Source organism: Silurus meridionalis, chromosome 1 (assembly GCF_014805685.1).
Source record: "Silurus meridionalis isolate SWU-2019-XX chromosome 1, ASM1480568v1, whole genome shotgun sequence".
NCBI classification, from domain to species: domain Eukaryota; kingdom Metazoa; phylum Chordata; class Actinopteri; order Siluriformes; family Siluridae; genus Silurus; species Silurus meridionalis.
Window position 1 is genome coordinate 17,304,857 of NC_060884.1, and position 18,122 is coordinate 17,322,978.

Below are 18,122 nucleotides of genomic sequence, written 5' to 3' on the forward strand. Positions count from 1 at the left end.
GCAATGTTGTATGGTTTAAAAACAGTGGCATTGACAAAAAGACAGGAGCTGGAGCAGAGTTGAAGATGTTGAGATTTTATTGGGAGTGACGGTGATGGGCAGGATTAGAAACAAGTTTATTAGAGGGACAGCGCATGTAGGACGTTTTGGGGACAAAGTGAGAGATGCCTGACTGAGATGGTTTGGACATGTGCAGAGGAGGGACATGGGGTATATCGGTAGAAGAATGCTGAGGATGGAGCCACCAGGAAGGAGGAAAAGAGGAAGGCAAAAGAGGAGGTTCATGGATGTGGTGAGGGAAGACATGCAGGTAGTTGGTGTGAAAGAGGCAGATGTAGAGGACAGGGGGGTGTGGAGACGGATGATCCGCTGTGGCGACCCCTAATGGGAGCAGCCGAAAGAAGAAGAAGAAAAAGAAGGTCTTTATTTTCCCAAGACTATTAAGGCAACTGTTATAACTTTTGGTATTTAGGGTAAGTTTAACACAATCCATAAGATACAGATTTATTCCAGCTGTAATTCACTATATCAGAATTCCATTGGGTCAAAAGTTTACATGCATCAAGTTGACTGTCTCTTTAAACACTATAAAGAAACTGATTTAAAAGCTCATGACTGGCTCAGTTAAACTACATTGAGAGTAAACATAAAAACTATAAAACAGTTTAAATTTAGATCAGGTGCCCTTTTGCCCTATATATTAAGGGCAAATCCAAATAATTCAACCAAGTAATCTAAAAAAAATAAGTCATTAATATTTCAAAATGAACAGTGGGAAAAACAAAACAAACACAAACTTATGACCACACAATGCATTGTTCAGGAAAGAGTCACAAACAGAATCCCAGGGGATAAACAAACTGTGGTCCAAAAGATTCAAGTCAACCCAAAGACAATAACAAAGAAACTGATAAAGGACTTAGAAACATTAGATACAAAAATATGTTGCAGCCGTAAAGCCTCCAGGTCAACAAAGAAGCTTCTAAAAACAAAAAAGCTGGTTTGCATGTGGTTACCAAGATGAAGGCAGACTTTTGAAGGAATGTTCTAAAGGTCGTTCAGATTAAGCAAAAAATAGGGGAGCTTTTAATTAAAAAAAAGTGCGCTACCTCTATTGTGAAGCATGATGGTGGCAGCTTCAAGCTGTGGGGGTGTTTTGCTTGTAATGAAAATGTCCAGGGTAAAAAAAAAGCATGTCCAACATGGGGGCACAAAACCTTCACTGAGTCACAGCCGTTCTGTTAAAAGAAATGATCGGAAAATTCAGCAAATTATTGTGCGAAGCTTGTGGAAGGCTACACCCAGCGTTTAATTACATTTCAAGCGAATAAAAGGAAATGCAGCCCAAATACTACAAAGTGTATGCTTTTTTTTTTACTCACCAAAAATAATAATAATAAAAAAGCTTGGATCAATAAAACAGAAATAAGCCTATCTTGTTTATTTTTTGAAAAGGCCTTTTATAAATGACAAAACTTGACAAAAAATGTCTTTAAGCATGGTGCATGTGGAGTTTGTGTGGGTAAAACTTGCTCAATATAGGATTTATTAAAGTTTTATGCAACTATTTCTGTATAAATAAAGTCTAAAAGGGTATTTTGAGGTACATAATTAGTCAGATATACTTTGCGAGTTGGAATTGCACTTCACACATCCTTAAACGTGAATTGCACTTTGAATGTTAGAAAAAGTAAATATTATAAAGAAAACAGATCTATTATCTCTACACTTTTCCAGGCAGTGGGACAGTGAGACAGAGAGACGGAGACTGCACAAAGAACAAGATCCCGTCGCCAAACTTCGGGTAAAATTCCCGCCCCCTGCTGCTTATACCGCTTTCCTATTGGTCCGCAACTTTAACTCGACTCTGCTTATTGGCTGCCTCGAAATATCAATCATTGTAACTCGTTCCCGTTGTCTCTTCATCACGAAATGCGGTATGTAGGTTCCTCGTCTGTAAATCGAAATCTGTTAACCAGTGTTAGAAACTGAACACATCTGGAATGGCGCCGACGACGGTAAGAAGATTCATACCATTACTGACCAATAACATTCAATAATGCAAGTTTTTTTCTCCCTTTATTATTTTTCTTTTCTATGCGTGGGATGAAAGAAAGTACAGAGCAACAGTTTGCAAACTTGGTTCAAATCAGGTTAGTGTCCAGGCGTCTAGCAGCATGCAAAAAAAACTGATCTAATGGCTTTTAATGGCTAAAACGCTATTCTGGGACATTTGGGGAGATCTGATGGAGAACGTTTTGTGTAAATAGACTGGACAGCCTGCTCTTTGTTACTTTGCAGTGCAGGAGTCAGATATCAAATAACCACAGGATTCCTGTCACGAGCAGCCTAACACACTCACACATCCTACACACAGGACTTGCAATACATGAAGCTTTGCACCAATATTCCTGCTGTAATCATGTAACTTTCAGGAAAAAAGAAAGACTTGCTCATGGCTCATTCATGCAAACAAATATTTTACAGGCACTAAGAAATATAAAAGTGGAGCAAAGTGTAAAGATCCATGTTTAATACTAAAAAAAAGATAGACAGAACAAAATAAATTAAGCTATGAATCATCAAGATCATCTTGTACTAGAAGGTCATGCACTTTCTACAGCCTTCTTAATTATGATCCTCTTATAATATTTTTTGAGAAGAAAAGACTCAAAATCTGAGTCCAAAAGGCCGCTTCTGCATTTAAGTGCACTGCAGAAAAGAGAGAAAGGAAATCACGAATGTTATATCCAATAGGAAAAGCACTTGGAATTCAGTCAAGGGCTGTCTGCTGTGGAGCCTAAAGGAATGTCGGCACACTTTCTGAAGTGGTTGGACATGTTTAACACCCTAGTCCTGCTGAACGCTCAGGGCCAGAGAGGAAATGCCATATTACTGATCCATATAAGGAGCAATGCAAGACTGGGCTAAATCCCAAATGAACATTCAGTGCACTTCATTGAATGAGGAATAAGTCATTTTGTCCCCTGTATGGAGCCATTTGGAACTCTGGATTTTGGATTAAAGACGTAAAGCCGAGAAATGATTTGTAGCGGTGGAGAACTTTTTAAACTGCAGGCTGAACAGCTGGTGAGATCTTAAACTGACATGGATAAGGTCTGGACAGTACCATTGTAACGCAAAATTACATATATAGGATCAATATAGCAGTGATAGCTTTATGGTATTGTGCTGTTTAAATGTAATAGTACAGGATGTGATTCTGTAATGACTGTAGAGGCAGGAGACAACTGATCATCGTCCTAACAGTTAGCTAACACCTTTAATATGACCTTGAATAAATAATAAATTGGCCCTGTGTACATATTTTATCAACCTGTATGAATACTTATGATGCAGATCTTCTCTTCTACGCTGTAGGATACTTTGAATGTATATATCTTGGCAGAGGAATAATTTTCTTTTCCAATATTTTTCTTTCATTACTAGTGTGGTTGGACACAAACCATGAAAGCTCTCAACGCCACCAAAGTCCACATAGCTTCTTGGTACCAATTAAGTCTATAAAACACAAACAGCATTTATGGGAAAACTTGACAAGTTAATGCAAACATGAAAGTGTTAACACAGCCATGCTGAGATTAGTGGTAACAGTTTGATGAGGGAGAAAACTGTACTTTGTTGCAGTCTGAATTCTTGATCTAGTACAGTAGCCCAAATTGTGGTTTCAGAGTGTGTTATGTAACTTAATCCTCATCACTTCATGATGTGGAAACTTTGGCTGACCAGAGTAATCTCAGTGTGAGTTTGCAGTTGTGCAGAAAGCAAAAGTACTGGCTGTGCCTGGAGAGGTGCGAGTGCTCATTTTAAATAGATCTTTATGCCTTTTTTCTTCTTCGTTGTTAAATGGGTTCAATGAGAGACTGGTTGAATGTGTGACTTTAATCATTTTCAGTCAATTCTATTCATTTTGCCTTAGTTGAGTTACAATTAATTGAAGAATTCTGATGTTCTGAGGATTACTGAGACAAAATAGCACTGGTTGTATGCAATGAAGCTTTGGCACACATGGAGAAAATAGATGACCCTCGGTTTTTGATGTTTTTTTCTCATGACCCTTGACTGAAAAGTAGATGTACCATCCAGATGTGCATGCATATACATGCATATATATTGTAGATCTTTGAACATCTGTGAGAACTTCTCTCTTCTCCAAGCTTGCTGCATATTTTATGTGTTTTTCTGTCAGTATTAAAATAATTCATTCTGCTAAGAAATGATGTGGATGTGACAGAGATTGAGTAGAACTGCACAAATAGTGTTAAATAGTGTGCAGTGTTTAAGCACAAGGGATTCCCAGCACTGTGGTTTGTATGAACAAGCTCCCAAGTAAGCATCAGATTTCCTTCGACTCCCTTTGTCTCAACCTGAGTGTTTTTTTTTTCCCCAGGCATTGACTGAGCTATATCGGGTAATTCCTCTACTCTCCAAACAGTGCACCTACTCAGGCCTCTACCTGGGTTAATTATTCCCATATGCCTTCCCTATTTTTATCCCTACCCTGAGATACCTTCAGGAACACTTCTGTTTTTGTGTCCTGAATGTTTGGAATGGTCTGAATGATCAGGGGGACTAACAATTTTACAAAATAGCATTCTGGTGCATTAAGAATCGTACTCTGTAGAAGTTGAGTATATCAACTTGACATGTAAATAAAAAAAAAAAAAAGGTTCATAATGCTTCTAATATTCAAATATATTTACGTTGATGATATTCTATCCAAAACACTACTGCTTTAACATTAAAACAGCAGAAATACCTCCATGAAATTTGCATGTCACTTTCGACTAGTCTTGCACAAGGTTTGCACACCTGTGTTTGGACGGTGTTTAGGTCTGGGCTTTGGTTTGGCTACTCAGGGACATTCAGAGAGGTGTCCCAAATCCAGTGGCATTGTCTTTGCTAAAAGCTCCGGGTTGTGCTGACAGATGAACCTCCGTAGTGTGTATTTTGGAGCAGGCTTTCTTCAACGACCTCTCTGTATTTGGCTCCATTCATCCTTCTTTCACTTTTGAGCAGTCGCTGTGTCTCTACCACTGGAAAGCATTCTCATAACATGTGAACATGACCATGCTTCACCATAGGAATGATATTGCTAGTTGATGAGCAGTACCCATTTTTCGCCATTTGTAGCACTTGGAGAGTCCTTTAACAAGGGAGTGGCTTTTGTGCAAACTTTTAAACCTCTTTTAGAATGGCCATTGATTTACTGATGACCTCCCTTAACAAGGCCCTTTGCCAGGGAGCTCTAAGAGGAGCCATAGTTGGTCTTCCATCATCTTTCAACACTTTTCAGGTCATAGTAATGAAGACTACTGTGGTTCTGGGAACATTCAAGTCTTTAGGAATGGTTTTATATCCTCACCTGGATCTCTGTCTCAAAATACTTTAATCACAGAGGCCTGCAGAAAGTTTCCTTGACAGGATGATTTATTTTGGTCTGACATTCATTTTGGTTTATTTGGTCAGTGCCTTTTTGCATCATGTTGAATCATTTGTGGACTCCACTCATGTTCTCGAGACAGCTTAAGATAATTCAACTGAACTCAATTATTTTAGAGTGCCCTAGCCAGAAGTCTTAATACTTGATTTTTAACAAATAGCTTATTTAAATTTTCCTGTTTTTAACATTTGCATATTTATGATGTACACTACTTATAAGCGTGCCATTTTCACGAGCCATCACACTCGCATATTTGTGCATATCTAAAGCAGGCAGGACTCTTCCATCTCCTGCAAGTCTTCAAGGCGTAGTGTAAGCGTGCACTTGGTTTTTCTAGTAAGGTACAATGCAGTGAGTTTTGGGTTAAAATATTAAAGCAGCAAATGAAGAGTTTATATTTGGTAGTGGAGAATGCAGGATAAACACAGAGCAATAAAACAAATGTTTAGACACACAACCCAGAGTCACACCAGTGAAAAAATAGAAAAGAATACTTATTTTTTGTCAATGCTTAGCAGTACAACAAACATACACTACACTGATGGTGGTAGTAGTATAGCAATTTTAGAAATATAAAATTTTTACAAAAGTAGACATGTTAAAATCATACATTCTCACTTCACATAACATTTATTGAACACATTGATCAAAGAAAGTTATTGCATTAACACGTTAATATTTCTCCACATGCAGTTGCTCAGTTGTAAATGGGTAGATGATGAATGGAGGGACACCAGGTGCATGGAGGGGGATGTCAGTAGGACAGAGAGCTAGCCAATATATCATTTTATTACATTCTATGATGGAGCTTTTGTTTTGTTTTATGCATTCAAGAGATGAAATCATGTAAACACCCTTATTATATTTTAGTTGCATAATGCTAAATGTTTTACCCAAGACACATGTTCAAGCACTGCATATTTTGCAGTGGATAAATAATGTATGGAGACACCACTGTATCATATCATATATGATGTCCGTTTTCTAATAAAAGATAATATGTACAGGGCAACATTACTTATATAAGTGGCAATCGTTCTAAAGTGATTCATTTATTTGAGGTTTTCAGAAGAAGTCTTCAGAGTGAGCACTAACAGTCAGGAGTTTTCTGAGGATGAAGGTCTTTTTGTGGTTTCTCTACATTTTTGGTCATAGCATCAAGACAGTAGTAATAAGAAGTAATAAGAAAAACTGACTTGTGTTTTGGAAGTTTTACAGTATTAAATGTAATTATAATGTGATAAAAACAAAGTTTTTTTCATTGCCACACTATTTTTTTTTTTATCACCAATGAGGCTGAAGTTTACTTCCTCACATCACTAAAGAGTTCATAAGTCCTGAACTCATGCTCTTTCTTGTGTTTTGCATGCAGGAGTCCAGGCTAAATGTTGATGCTCTGAGTAAGAAAGATGTGCTGCTGCTCTTCAGTGTGTTGGAGGGAGAACTGGAGGCCCGAGACCTCGTCATCCAGGCACTCAGGGTGAGTGAGTAATAGTGAGTTCTGCTCTTTAGATCTTTACTGTAAATGGTGCTGCTATTCTTTCCCCTTAATGCACACAGATACTGGCATATGACCAAAAGATGCATGAGTCCTGAGAGACTTGATGTCTTAGTGGGAAATTTCCATTTTGAGTCCCCAGTCGAGAATAGATAAAACACCATTTCCCCTGCCCCACAAATAATTTAGAGAACAACTAAAGCATGCTTCAGTGACTGCATTGTTAATTGCCCTTCTTCACCTCATTTTACTGGCTCCCTGTAGCTGCCTGCATCCAGTTCAAGTCCTTGCTTGCCTATTGAGTAACCAGTGGAATTTTCGGCCGCCTACGTGGAATCATTCATCAGGGCTGGTCCATGCAGATCGGCGAACAAACAACACTTAGGCTAGGGTTACCACTAACTCACTGTCCGCAGGCATAGATGTAGTTTTGAAAACACTCCTCTGATTTGTTTTCTCCCCTGAAAATGTTCCATCCACAAGCCAGCTTTACTGTATCATACGAACGTTACCAGCCTGGGACGATTAAAGTTAGGAAGTGGTTCTTTCAAGAAACATGAAGCCACCATGCTGGGTGACAGGAAAACAAAACACACTTTCTGCTCTCTTCAGTAACTATGGATACATTTAGCATACACCACAGTGTATTTTATCCACGCAAAACACGATTTTGAAAACACAAGGCTATTCATTCACACTTTCATGAGCAAATCAGCCCATTTATGGTATATTATAACGTGTTATGTGAAGTGCCTCAACAATAAGTTTGTAAATAATATGAGTATTGAGCAGTACAGAAGTTGAAATCCGTGAAAATACCAACAGGGCCAAATGTTTTAATCTAAACTTTTATATTAAAAAAGATTTTTGTTTGTGCTGACACTCAAGTGGAAATACAGTTTATGATTACACTTGAATACAGAATGGTAAGTGCTTGTATAGGTCTTAAAAAATTCAATAGTGCAGGTATCTAAATTGCAAAAACTCAAAAAAAAAAAAATCATTCCATCATTTATGTTCCAGTATATAACACATGCTGTTTATTATCATTAAATGTATTGGCATTCTGTTAATTTAATCCAATCTGTAAATGCCGTTATTTAAGTCATTGGATAAAACCACCGACTTTAAATGAATAAATTAACAAACAAAGACAGATAGACAAAAAGGACAAGGAGACAGACAAACTGAATGACTAAATATAACAAACTTGACTGTTAGTGAGACATAAATGTTATTTGCTACACTTTCACACTAATAATGAATAATAAATAACGAATGATACATACTTCAATATTGAGCCCTGGCATAAAACTATTCAAAATATAATCAGACCACAAGCACAGCATTTCCAAAGCATTTCTAAAACTAAGCACACACAAAACCATGCCTTGTAAGTGGAAGGGAGATGTTTTAATTGCAGTTCAGGATCCATTAGTTTCAGTGTTTTACCTGGTTCTCAGGACACATTAGGTTCAGGTTTAGATATTCCCATATTTCCATGACCGTTCATGTTTATATTCAAAGTCGTCAAGTCAAGTTTATTTCTTTAGCGCTTTTCACAACGGACATTGTTTTAAAGCAGCTTTACAGAATTAAAGAGTTAAGGTGAACGGTGTGTATTTATCCCCGATGAGCAGCCTGGGGCGACTGTGACAAGGAAAAACTCCCTTAGATGTTATAAGGAAGAAACCTTGAGAGGAAACAGACTCAAAAGAGGAACCCATCCTCATTTGGGTGACATCAAGAGTGTGATTATAAATATTTAAACAATACAGAACACTGGAGAGAGAGAGCTAGCATGAGCACCGGAATGTGTGATTATAAGTAATGTCCTTTTTACAGTCTTATACAGTCATTGGAACCTGGGTTCAGAATTAAACCTGGTCTTAGCTTCAGACTGTGAGAAGTCTGCCTCTCTCTGACCGAACAGGTGGCATGCAGGATGCCCCAGAGACATACTCCACTTGTACCAGTCAGTAAAATTCAGATGTGCATGTGGCATGTCTCCTCTAATCAGACCAATGTGTTTTTCTCATGCCTTTTTATTTACAGAGACATGTAGTGTACTCCAACTTCCTTGATGGCCCTGGAGCCACACTTGTGAGCACAGCTAAAACCTGCACTGTTTTCAGTTAAAACACATAACAGCCACGTCTGCTTCTTATTAAAGCAACTCTGACTTTTGTCTTCCTTTTTTTTTAAGGCCAGTAGTGTAGCCTTGAAGCCTTGCTATGGGTTTTGCATTGGAAATGATTTTCTTAGACCCTTTACCATTTTTTAGGTCATCTTTAACTTGTGGTATTTGCTTTGTGGCACATAAATGTAGGTAATAGATATTTACAGGGTAACAGTTTCTGTGAGTTTACTTTTAAATATTTGATATTCCAGTAAATTATTCGAATGTGTTTGGAGAAAAAAATCTGATTATTTAAACAACTAATTGTTGTGTGTCAGCAGATGTACAATAGTTTAGTGTGCATGTTTGTCTGCACTGTGATGTTAAGGCTGTTATTAATGATATAAGAAACCCGATTCATGTGTTTGGATTTATTTTTTCACCAAGTTGCTTTTGGGATTTAGTTTTTTTCTTGTCTGTGAGTTTTCTTTGGTTAACAATAGCAATCTTTCAGCAGTGTTAAATGGGTTTATCTTGTCATCTCCTTCACACTCATCCATTGACGCTTAGTCAGTATATGTCACTGGCTTTTTGTGTGGAAAAACAACACAGAGACATTGTTGTATTGTGCAAGGGTCTGGCAACACACTAAAATGTTTTTCTTTTATGTTGTTTATAGACCCTAGTGCATTATCTCTAATTACACTAAGATTGTTTTGCCTCCTACTTCCTGCAGTAAAGTCAAAGTTCTCGAGGACAGAGTCTATGTTTAATCCAAATTGTGGAAGTGATCCATTTTTTTAACGTCCTGTCAAAAAATAAGGAAGTAGGACCAACCAACGTCAAAATCGTGTTTTCCATGTCTTTTGTTAGCAAAAAGTGAAGCAAAGAAACCTATTTGTAAGATGCTTCTGTTCAAAAAAGAGGAACGTTTTTGTAAAGTGTTTAGTACACCAGTAGAATAGCATTCACTTTATTTGGGTTTAAAGGGGGAGATGTTAATTAAAGCAAGAATCAATAGTTTGCTAACAGTGTGTGAAAATAAAATAAATTCAATGCAAGGTTATTTGTAGTGCTTTTAAAGTACACATTGTCCTAAAGCAGCTTTATAGCAATATATAAAATTTGGATATAAATATATATAAAATACATATATAAATGGTGAGACCTGCGATGTTGTATGGTTTAGAGACAGTGAGATTGAGTAAAAGACAGGAGGCGGAGCTGGAGGTAGCAGAGCTGAAGATGTCTGAGGTTTTCGTTGGGAGTGATGAGGATGGACAGGATTAGAAATGAGTTTATTAGAGGGACAGCGCATGTAGGACGTTTTGGGACAAGGGGAGGGAGGCGAGATTGAGATGTTTTGGACATGTGCAGAGGAGGGACATAGGGTATATCAGTGCTGAGGATGGAGACGCCAGGAAAAAGAAAAAGAGGAAGACCAAGGAGGAGGTTTATGGATGTGGTGAGGGAAGACATGCAGGTAGTTGGTGGGAAAGAGGCAGATGTAGAGGACAGGGGGGTATGGAGACGGATGATCTGCTGTGGTGACCCCTAATGGGAGAAGCCGAAAGAAGAAAGTGGTTTATAGTGTGCTTTCTTTTTTTTTTTTTTTTTTTTTTTAATATAGCGTATTAGAAAAAGTCACGTTACAAAATCTAATTGATCCAGGGACTACTTTTTTAGTAACTTCCTGATTAAACATGTATCTTCTTACAGCAGAAATGCAGGCCATCAGTGACAGGAGCAAATCTGCTCTTTATCTACAGTTTATCTACAGTTTATCTACAGCTTCCACAGCAAGATATTAATAGTAAATAAGTTTGTTTTTAACTCAAGTATCTATTTCAGTAAACAATACATAACCTGGGAAAAGTTTTTGTAATCGTATAATTACTTGTTTGAGCAGCCAAAATAAAGTTTTTTTGTGAATTACAGAATATAACAATTAAAGATTACATAAAAAGTTGCAGCATTAAATCAAAGTAACTGTGGGGCAAATATTTTTTTTTATAAGTGTAATGGAATTTCTTATGTCGTTTTTAATGCCTGCTTAATGTAGGTCTGAAACGATTCTTCGAGTAACAAAAATTTAAATACAAAAAATAAAAAAATCTAGGCAAATTTATTGCCTCAATGCTTCGTTTAGTCCATTTAACTACACACGGAGCATTGTGTTTCCCCACGGACCATTATTACCGATGCACCACCCACTAAACTCTGGAGTGCTCTGGACAGGTAACACAGAAGACGTTGTAGAATAAAAAAAATGGAGGAACGGAGAGAAAGCAGCGAGGGGTAAGGAAAAGATTCAGGCCAAAAAAAAAAAAGGAAAGAAAGTTTTCAAAGTTTGGGATCTTTTCAAACTAAAACATAAAGAAAAAAATGTACAGTGTGTTGACTTTTTTTTTTTTTTATTTAAAATAGTTTTTTTTTTATTTATGATTTTTTTATTTATATATTTGTATTTGCAGTTTGATTTAAAAGGGCAGTTAAATGCATGAAATAAGTTTTGTTTTGACAGATATTCTTGTATATAATTTAATTTAAGCAATAATATGTAATATGTAAGGAAACAAATTTTAAGAGAGATCTGTCTTATGTTCTCGGGTTATATTTAGTATTGCTTTTTAATAAAGAAAAACGACTTATCCGATTACTCGATTAATCTGTAGAATACTCGATTACTAAAATAATTGATAGCTGCACCCCTACTTAAATGTTTTGTAGGATTTGTGGTGAATTATCATTTTAGAAAGCACATAAACAGATTAGATTATTCCTCTTCCCAAATCCAGATCCAGGTTCATAACAGTGTTATGTAAAATAAATGTTCATCAACAGTTACCTTGTTAAGGTATGGTTTTAAGTATAATTTAAGGAGATTTCTGGAATACAAATTAGTTACAAGAAGAACTAGACTTGGTTGACATTGAGTTCCACTTGTTACAGATTTGTAATTTAGTTATAATTGCAGTGAGACAAAATCAGAAATAAATCTTATCATTGATTCAATTTATTTTAATTTTTTCTAAGGTTTTAGATAACATGGTCTCAAAAAAAGTAATATAAATGGAAATTATTTACTTTTGTTCATCTTTAGTTATTCCTTAATCCTGTTATGGTTTAAATTATGAGTTTGTTTATATTTTTGGGAAACTGAACCAAAATATGTTTATTAGAAAATATCACAAAGGAAACAACTGTGGGAGCAAACAGGTTTGGTCAAACTTTCCGCAGCATTAAATGGGTTCGGTATTAAAAAATGATTACTGAAACTGGTATTGGGATTAAATATCAAATCTAGAAAGAACTGGTGAATCATCCAGGGTGTATGTTCATATCCACTGTAGTTATTACCAAGAGATTATGTGATTAGCCGGAGAAAAAGAAAGGAGAGAGGAAATGGCAACTCGTCTCTAAATTTGTATGATAAAATGAATGTTAATAGAAAAATGGAGATTACTTTATATTATGTTTTCTGAGATAGAAAGGGGGATGCCTGGTGATTTCATTAGTATCAGCCTCAGTCAGCACAGATTCTGCCGCTCCATTGTACAAGCCTAATGCCCAGATCTGCTGTGGAGTTTGTTTCTCTTCCATGTGAAGTTAAGGGAGTGAAGTGGGGGGTCGGCGTTGTTCACTAAAGAATGTAGAAGGAGAGCTTTTGCTTAACAGAGGCAATTATCGTCAAGCCAGTTGTTCATCATCTTCAAACATAAACATGACCCTCCTCTTTTTTTTATTTAATTTGGAGAAAACTCTTTTACTTTGTTTTCCTGGTACATTTCTCTCCTAGGATTTAATTTGAAGAGATGTTCTTGAGGCTCAGGGATTTTTGTAATGAAAGGTTGTTGTTTGTCTTCAGTGAGTAGCATTAGGTTGGCAAAATATAAACCAAAATCTCTTGTGTCTGACAGAATTTCGTTTATAACGGCTTGTATTTATTGTCATACGCATACGTACACTAAGCTTCCGCCATATTTTCCATATTTTGTGTGCGTTCTTAAGACATATATCTTGTAGGAATATTGCCTCTATTATTACGCAAGGTAAGCCCTCTGTCTTTATTTTACTCTCTCTCTCTCTCTCTCTCTCTCTCTCTCTCTCTCTCTCTCTCTCTCTCTCTCTCTCTCTCTATGTGCAATGTAGGACTGTTTTCTTTTACTGTCTTCTGCCATGAGTCCCAGAATCAGTGGCATGGAGGGCAGAAAGGCCACTAGCTAGACCACCAAGAATTAAAGAGTTTGATGATTCATAGCTGTTTAGATTGTGTGTGTATGTGGGGCAGTTTTTTGTAGTCAACTGTAGTCAAGTATTTACTGATTTCATTGGCTGGACGAAAGACCTGTAGAACATCGCCGAAGGATTTCAGACAGTCACAATATAATGTAAAAATGTTCCGTTTTGGTTTTTACCATCCTGGCAGTTTATGATTCATGGGAAACATTTTCCCATTATGTTCCCATAATTTCCCATTTTAGCATGCACATGCTAAATTAAAGTCAGGATATAGAGACTTAAATAGGTCAAAACACACATACGCACACACACACACACACACACACACACACACACACACACACACACACACACACACACACACACACATTAAGCACTTGGTTTTTCAGGTTCCTGTCTCTAAAACTGTGCTCTCTTACTGTTCTTCTCTCAATTTTCTCTTTCTTAGCATGTAGACATGAGAAGACATAAGCATATTATTTCTATAGAAGTTCTTTAGACTCTCTTTCTAGTTTGTGTAACTCCTTTCCAAACTATACAGCTGTGTCCTTGTTGCCTGCTGACACAAGCAGCATAAAATGACTTGCATTACTCCAGTTGCTTAAAACTCTCATCTAGCATTGACCTACTGTTCATGGACATCCCGCATCATCTCTGTACAAAATACATGAACGTGAAAGGCCATAGATTAAGTGTATCATGCACATACACCGTGAACTTCAGAGAAGGGAAAATGTTATTCACAGCAGGGTCATGAGCTCTGTATCACTGTGTTTCCTGTTTTGTGTGGAATGGAGAGAGGGGATCGAGGCACACTTACATTACTCTTCGCACACGTCCTGTATGTAATAGAGAAAATTACTTATATAAAAATTGTGATCCAGCCAATTGAAATCTCTCATACCTGAGTGCTGTCCGCTTTTAATTTTGCTGTCCCTATTCATTTTGAATTTCTTGTCTATTGTGTAGGGACAGCGCAGGGAAACATATATATGGGAGCGCTATGGAAAGTATGATCTGAGCGATCCCTTCCTGGCCCTTCAGAGGGACAACGAGGCTCTTCAGAGCTCTGCCCGGGGCACAGGAAATGGCACGGGTTTTCCTCAAAGACGAGAGAGAGACGTCAGGCACTCTGATCCACTGAGCATGCTCAGGCTGGTGGTGGGACACTGCAGGAGAATGCAGGAGAAGATGCTGAAACAGCTTGCAGCTGCTGAAAGCAGGCACAGAAGGGTGAGACAGATGATGGGCCATTTGTACATTTTGGTTACAAATACTAAATAGATTTTAATTTTACATTTGTCTGCATTTGTAAGCACACATCCTTTTCTCACTATAATTGGATACGTCTGTTTTGAGGGTTAATAGGTTAACACTGTTTGCATCTTTGGCGCCCCAATGTGGTGGTTTTAGGTCATTGCAGACTTAGAGGAGGAAAAGAAGAGGCATGCTGAGGACACAGCTGAGGGAGATGATGTCACATGCATTTTAGAGAAAGAACGAGAGCGCCTCCTACAGCAGGTACAGAACATTGCACCACTTTTGGCCAAAGGAATACTAGCATACTGAATACCGTTTCAGTAAATGCTGTATGACACATATTACTTCTTGTTGTATATTACTTCTTGTTTAATGGTGCAGTAGATTTCTTGTGAATTTTACTTGAATTCAGATAGTCTGAACTTTAATAATGCATTTTTTTTTTACAATTATTCAACATTGCACTACAAGATTAGTTTGTGAGTTCAAAATACACTAGACTTTCATTTAAAGCTGAAGAAAAAACTAAACTAAAACTAAAAGTATCAAACATTACAGTTAGTTTAGGAAGTGAAAGCTTTAAAGTTGTTCTTAAAAAGAAAGAGAGAAGAGAAATACAGATATAAAATGCTAATATTTTAATAATTACACAGTAATCTGTAGAAAAATGCACATTTCAATTGAATCATATTCATACAAAATTGGGTATTTATTCATGAGCTGAGAACAGCTCACGCTTTCTTTTTATTATTTTGTGTGTTGGATTATGCGTGTGTGTGTGTGTGTTGGAACATATTCATGAGGCTGGCCATGACTGCATACCTAGAAGTTTGGTCCAATATTTATGTTGCCTGTGGTATCTTTGTCATGCTGGAAATGCCCATGTTTGCATTTGCTTTTCAAAAAATTATGTATGAGTAGTGTGTATATACTTTTTATTTCAAATTTTTATTAACAGTGCCAGTGCCCTTTTTACAAAAAAGGGGAATTCACTTCTTTCAGCATCTTTTGTTGATTATTTTGTTAACTGAGCGTTCTTGGCTTGTATGTAGAGATTAGGATCGGGAAAATGTTTGACGCAAAATTCGCAAATCTGCCGAATGTCATTTCGAAAGTATGTATTTATTCATCACCGTATAACAATTGGTTTTGTGTGGTTTTAGTTGGAGTTTGAGAAGAGAAAGTTCTCCCGCATGGAGAAGGAGAACAAGCGATTGCAGGCTCAGCTGGAGGATGAACGCGTCCAGCACAAGCAGCTTATGTCTGCGCTGGGGTGCGAGTGCAAGCGATCAAACTTGCGTGCCCACGAGGAGGGACAGCGTTCTAGTGAGCTTAGTCGCCGCCTGGAGCGCCAACGTGCCACCAATCAAAGCCTGAGGGCAGAGCTTGAGGAGGAGAAGAAGCTTGCCATGCAGATGGAGGCAAGGAGAGAGGAGCTACTGGCAGAGTTCGATACAGAAAGGGAGCTGCTGGCTCTGCGGCTGAGACGAGAAGAGGCATGCAGCAGTGCTCTACAGGAGGAGGTGGAGAGGCTGAGAAGAGAAGTGCAACAGCTCAGAGTAGAGGAGGACAAGGAAGAGCCTGGGAGTGAGTTTGGGGTGGTGGATGGTGAAGCAGAAAAATCGGACATGATCCAGCCAAAGATTAACGGTCATGAGACTCCAGTGGAGGAAGGAGGGAGTGGTGTGAGGAATGAAAATGGAGTTTTTCATTCCACTTTAAGCCCTGACCATAATGAACTGACTAATGGGAATGTGTCACCCGCTAATCTGAAAAACGAGAGTCCATCAGCCTGTGGCACAGAATCCTCTCCTGAGACAAGGTCCTCCTCTAGCTTACAGGCTGCCTACCAGGCTGGGATCCAACAGCGTTTCCATGCAGCACGTCACAAATTCCAGTCTGTCGCTGAGCATGACTCGCATCTGGTCTCACCTGTCTCTCATTCCCCTTGTGACCTTTCACCCTGTGCCACCACACATCCTCCAGCAGAGGGCGGCAACACCAAACAGGCAGCTCGCAGCTCAGCGACTCAGGCTCTCAGTCGCTTCAACACCAAAACGGCATCAACACCTCACGGTTCACCTAATGGCACAGACTTCCATGCCTTGTCTCCTTCAGGAGCTCTGTCTCCTGGTATTCGCTCCCCCACTGTCCCCAGGGTTGATAGAGGCATCCCTCCACCCATTCCCCCTAAGAAACCGGGCCTGGCTGAAACCCCTCCGTCCCCCGCCACCCTCCGAGCTGCCCACGTGGCGCAGATTTTAGCCGGATTTGGGCGTAAAAGCACAGAAAACAGCAAAGAAACAGATCTACTCTTGTCTTCTAGTAGCTAACAAGCACATTTTAATCCACCGGCCATGGGTTCTGTCATGGCTAGATTATTATTTTTTAATTATTCCAGATCTCTTGCTACCAAATCATCAAGTTTATACCTGCTATTAATTAATACCGTTAATCACCACTGTTATTATACGAAGTGATATAATCAGTTATACTATACGTCAAGAATCACACAAGGTGGGTCATGCTCTCATACAAAAGTAATCCAAAGCCTGGTTGGTGTAACATTTCGATTCCCCTTTCAAATGAATTTTTATGTATAGCAGCATAAAACATATAAACTTCGCCCCATAGTGTAACTCTCAGTGGATGAGCTGTTAACTAAAGAAACAATAATGGATTCGGACTATTAATATAAACCATAACTCATTTATGTTCGAGCTTTCGAATTATGTTCAGTAGTAATCAGTATTTAACAATAGTTTTAATAGTGTTTTATATTTTAAGGCTCTGTTGCATGTCCAACAACACATTGTAAATATGGAATAAGTTTTAAAGCAATGTGATATTACTCAAAAAAAGTAAGCATTTATCTTGAAACAAGAAATATGTATCTCATACATATGCTTCCTGCATTAAATCACAATTGAGCTGTTGAAATTATTGTTTGTTAATTATTAAAAAATAAAAAATAAAGACACTGAAGGTTTTTTTTCGACTTTTAGAAAGTTCTGTCAGAAGCAAGTTGGCGATTTGTATAACTAAAGTTTATGATGGATCATTGCATGTAATTTTCATATATGAATCCTCTTTGAGTAGCCAGGTTTTTATATTTTTACACTTCTGATGCAGATGTTTGTCATATATTTGTATCTGATATGTTCTAGTTTATACACTGTAATGTATGTATGTCACAGTTCGTATGCAGCAGATGAACATGCTTTGAGTTGCTTTTGAAATGTGTTCATATGTATATAAAATATTCTATATTAGTTATTAACTTTAAAAGTTCTGCTTTAATGCTATAACTGTGAGAAATCACACGAAGTAGCACAACCATAAAACATCTTTATTTTGTTCATGTTTTATTATTTTTATGTCACACGTGTTATAAATGTTGTTCTTTACGTTGGTCAGTTACCCAATCCAATATGTGTTCCATAACAGTATTATATAACATAATGTACTGTAATTGTCTATGATTTTGGATAGTATTCCTTTGCGTATTAAATATATGCATGGTAATAGCATCAAACACA

General features: G+C 37.7%; 1 protein-coding gene across 4 annotated transcripts; it reads left to right on the forward strand.

Annotated features, from left to right (window-relative positions):
* Positions 1 to 1,919: 1,919 nt before the first annotated feature.
* On the forward strand, positions 1,920 to 18,122 carry cttnbp2nla (CTTNBP2 N-terminal like a). Of its 4 annotated transcripts, none has more exons than XM_046864466.1 (5): positions 1,920 to 2,018; positions 6,837 to 6,944; positions 14,293 to 14,556; positions 14,737 to 14,844; positions 15,747 to 18,122. In XM_046864466.1, the coding sequence occupies exons 1-5, from the start codon at positions 2,004 to 2,006 to the stop codon at positions 16,914 to 16,916; spliced, it is 1,665 nt and encodes a 554-aa protein (XP_046720422.1). In that variant the 5' UTR covers positions 1,920 to 2,003; the 3' UTR covers positions 16,917 to 18,122. The 4 variants fall into 4 exon arrangements, with proteins under 4 accessions (XP_046720422.1, XP_046719690.1, XP_046721213.1 ...); XM_046863734.1 differs by lacking the exon at positions 1,920 to 2,018 and adding an exon at positions 2,933 to 3,090; XM_046865257.1 differs by lacking the exon at positions 1,920 to 2,018 and adding an exon at positions 2,974 to 3,117.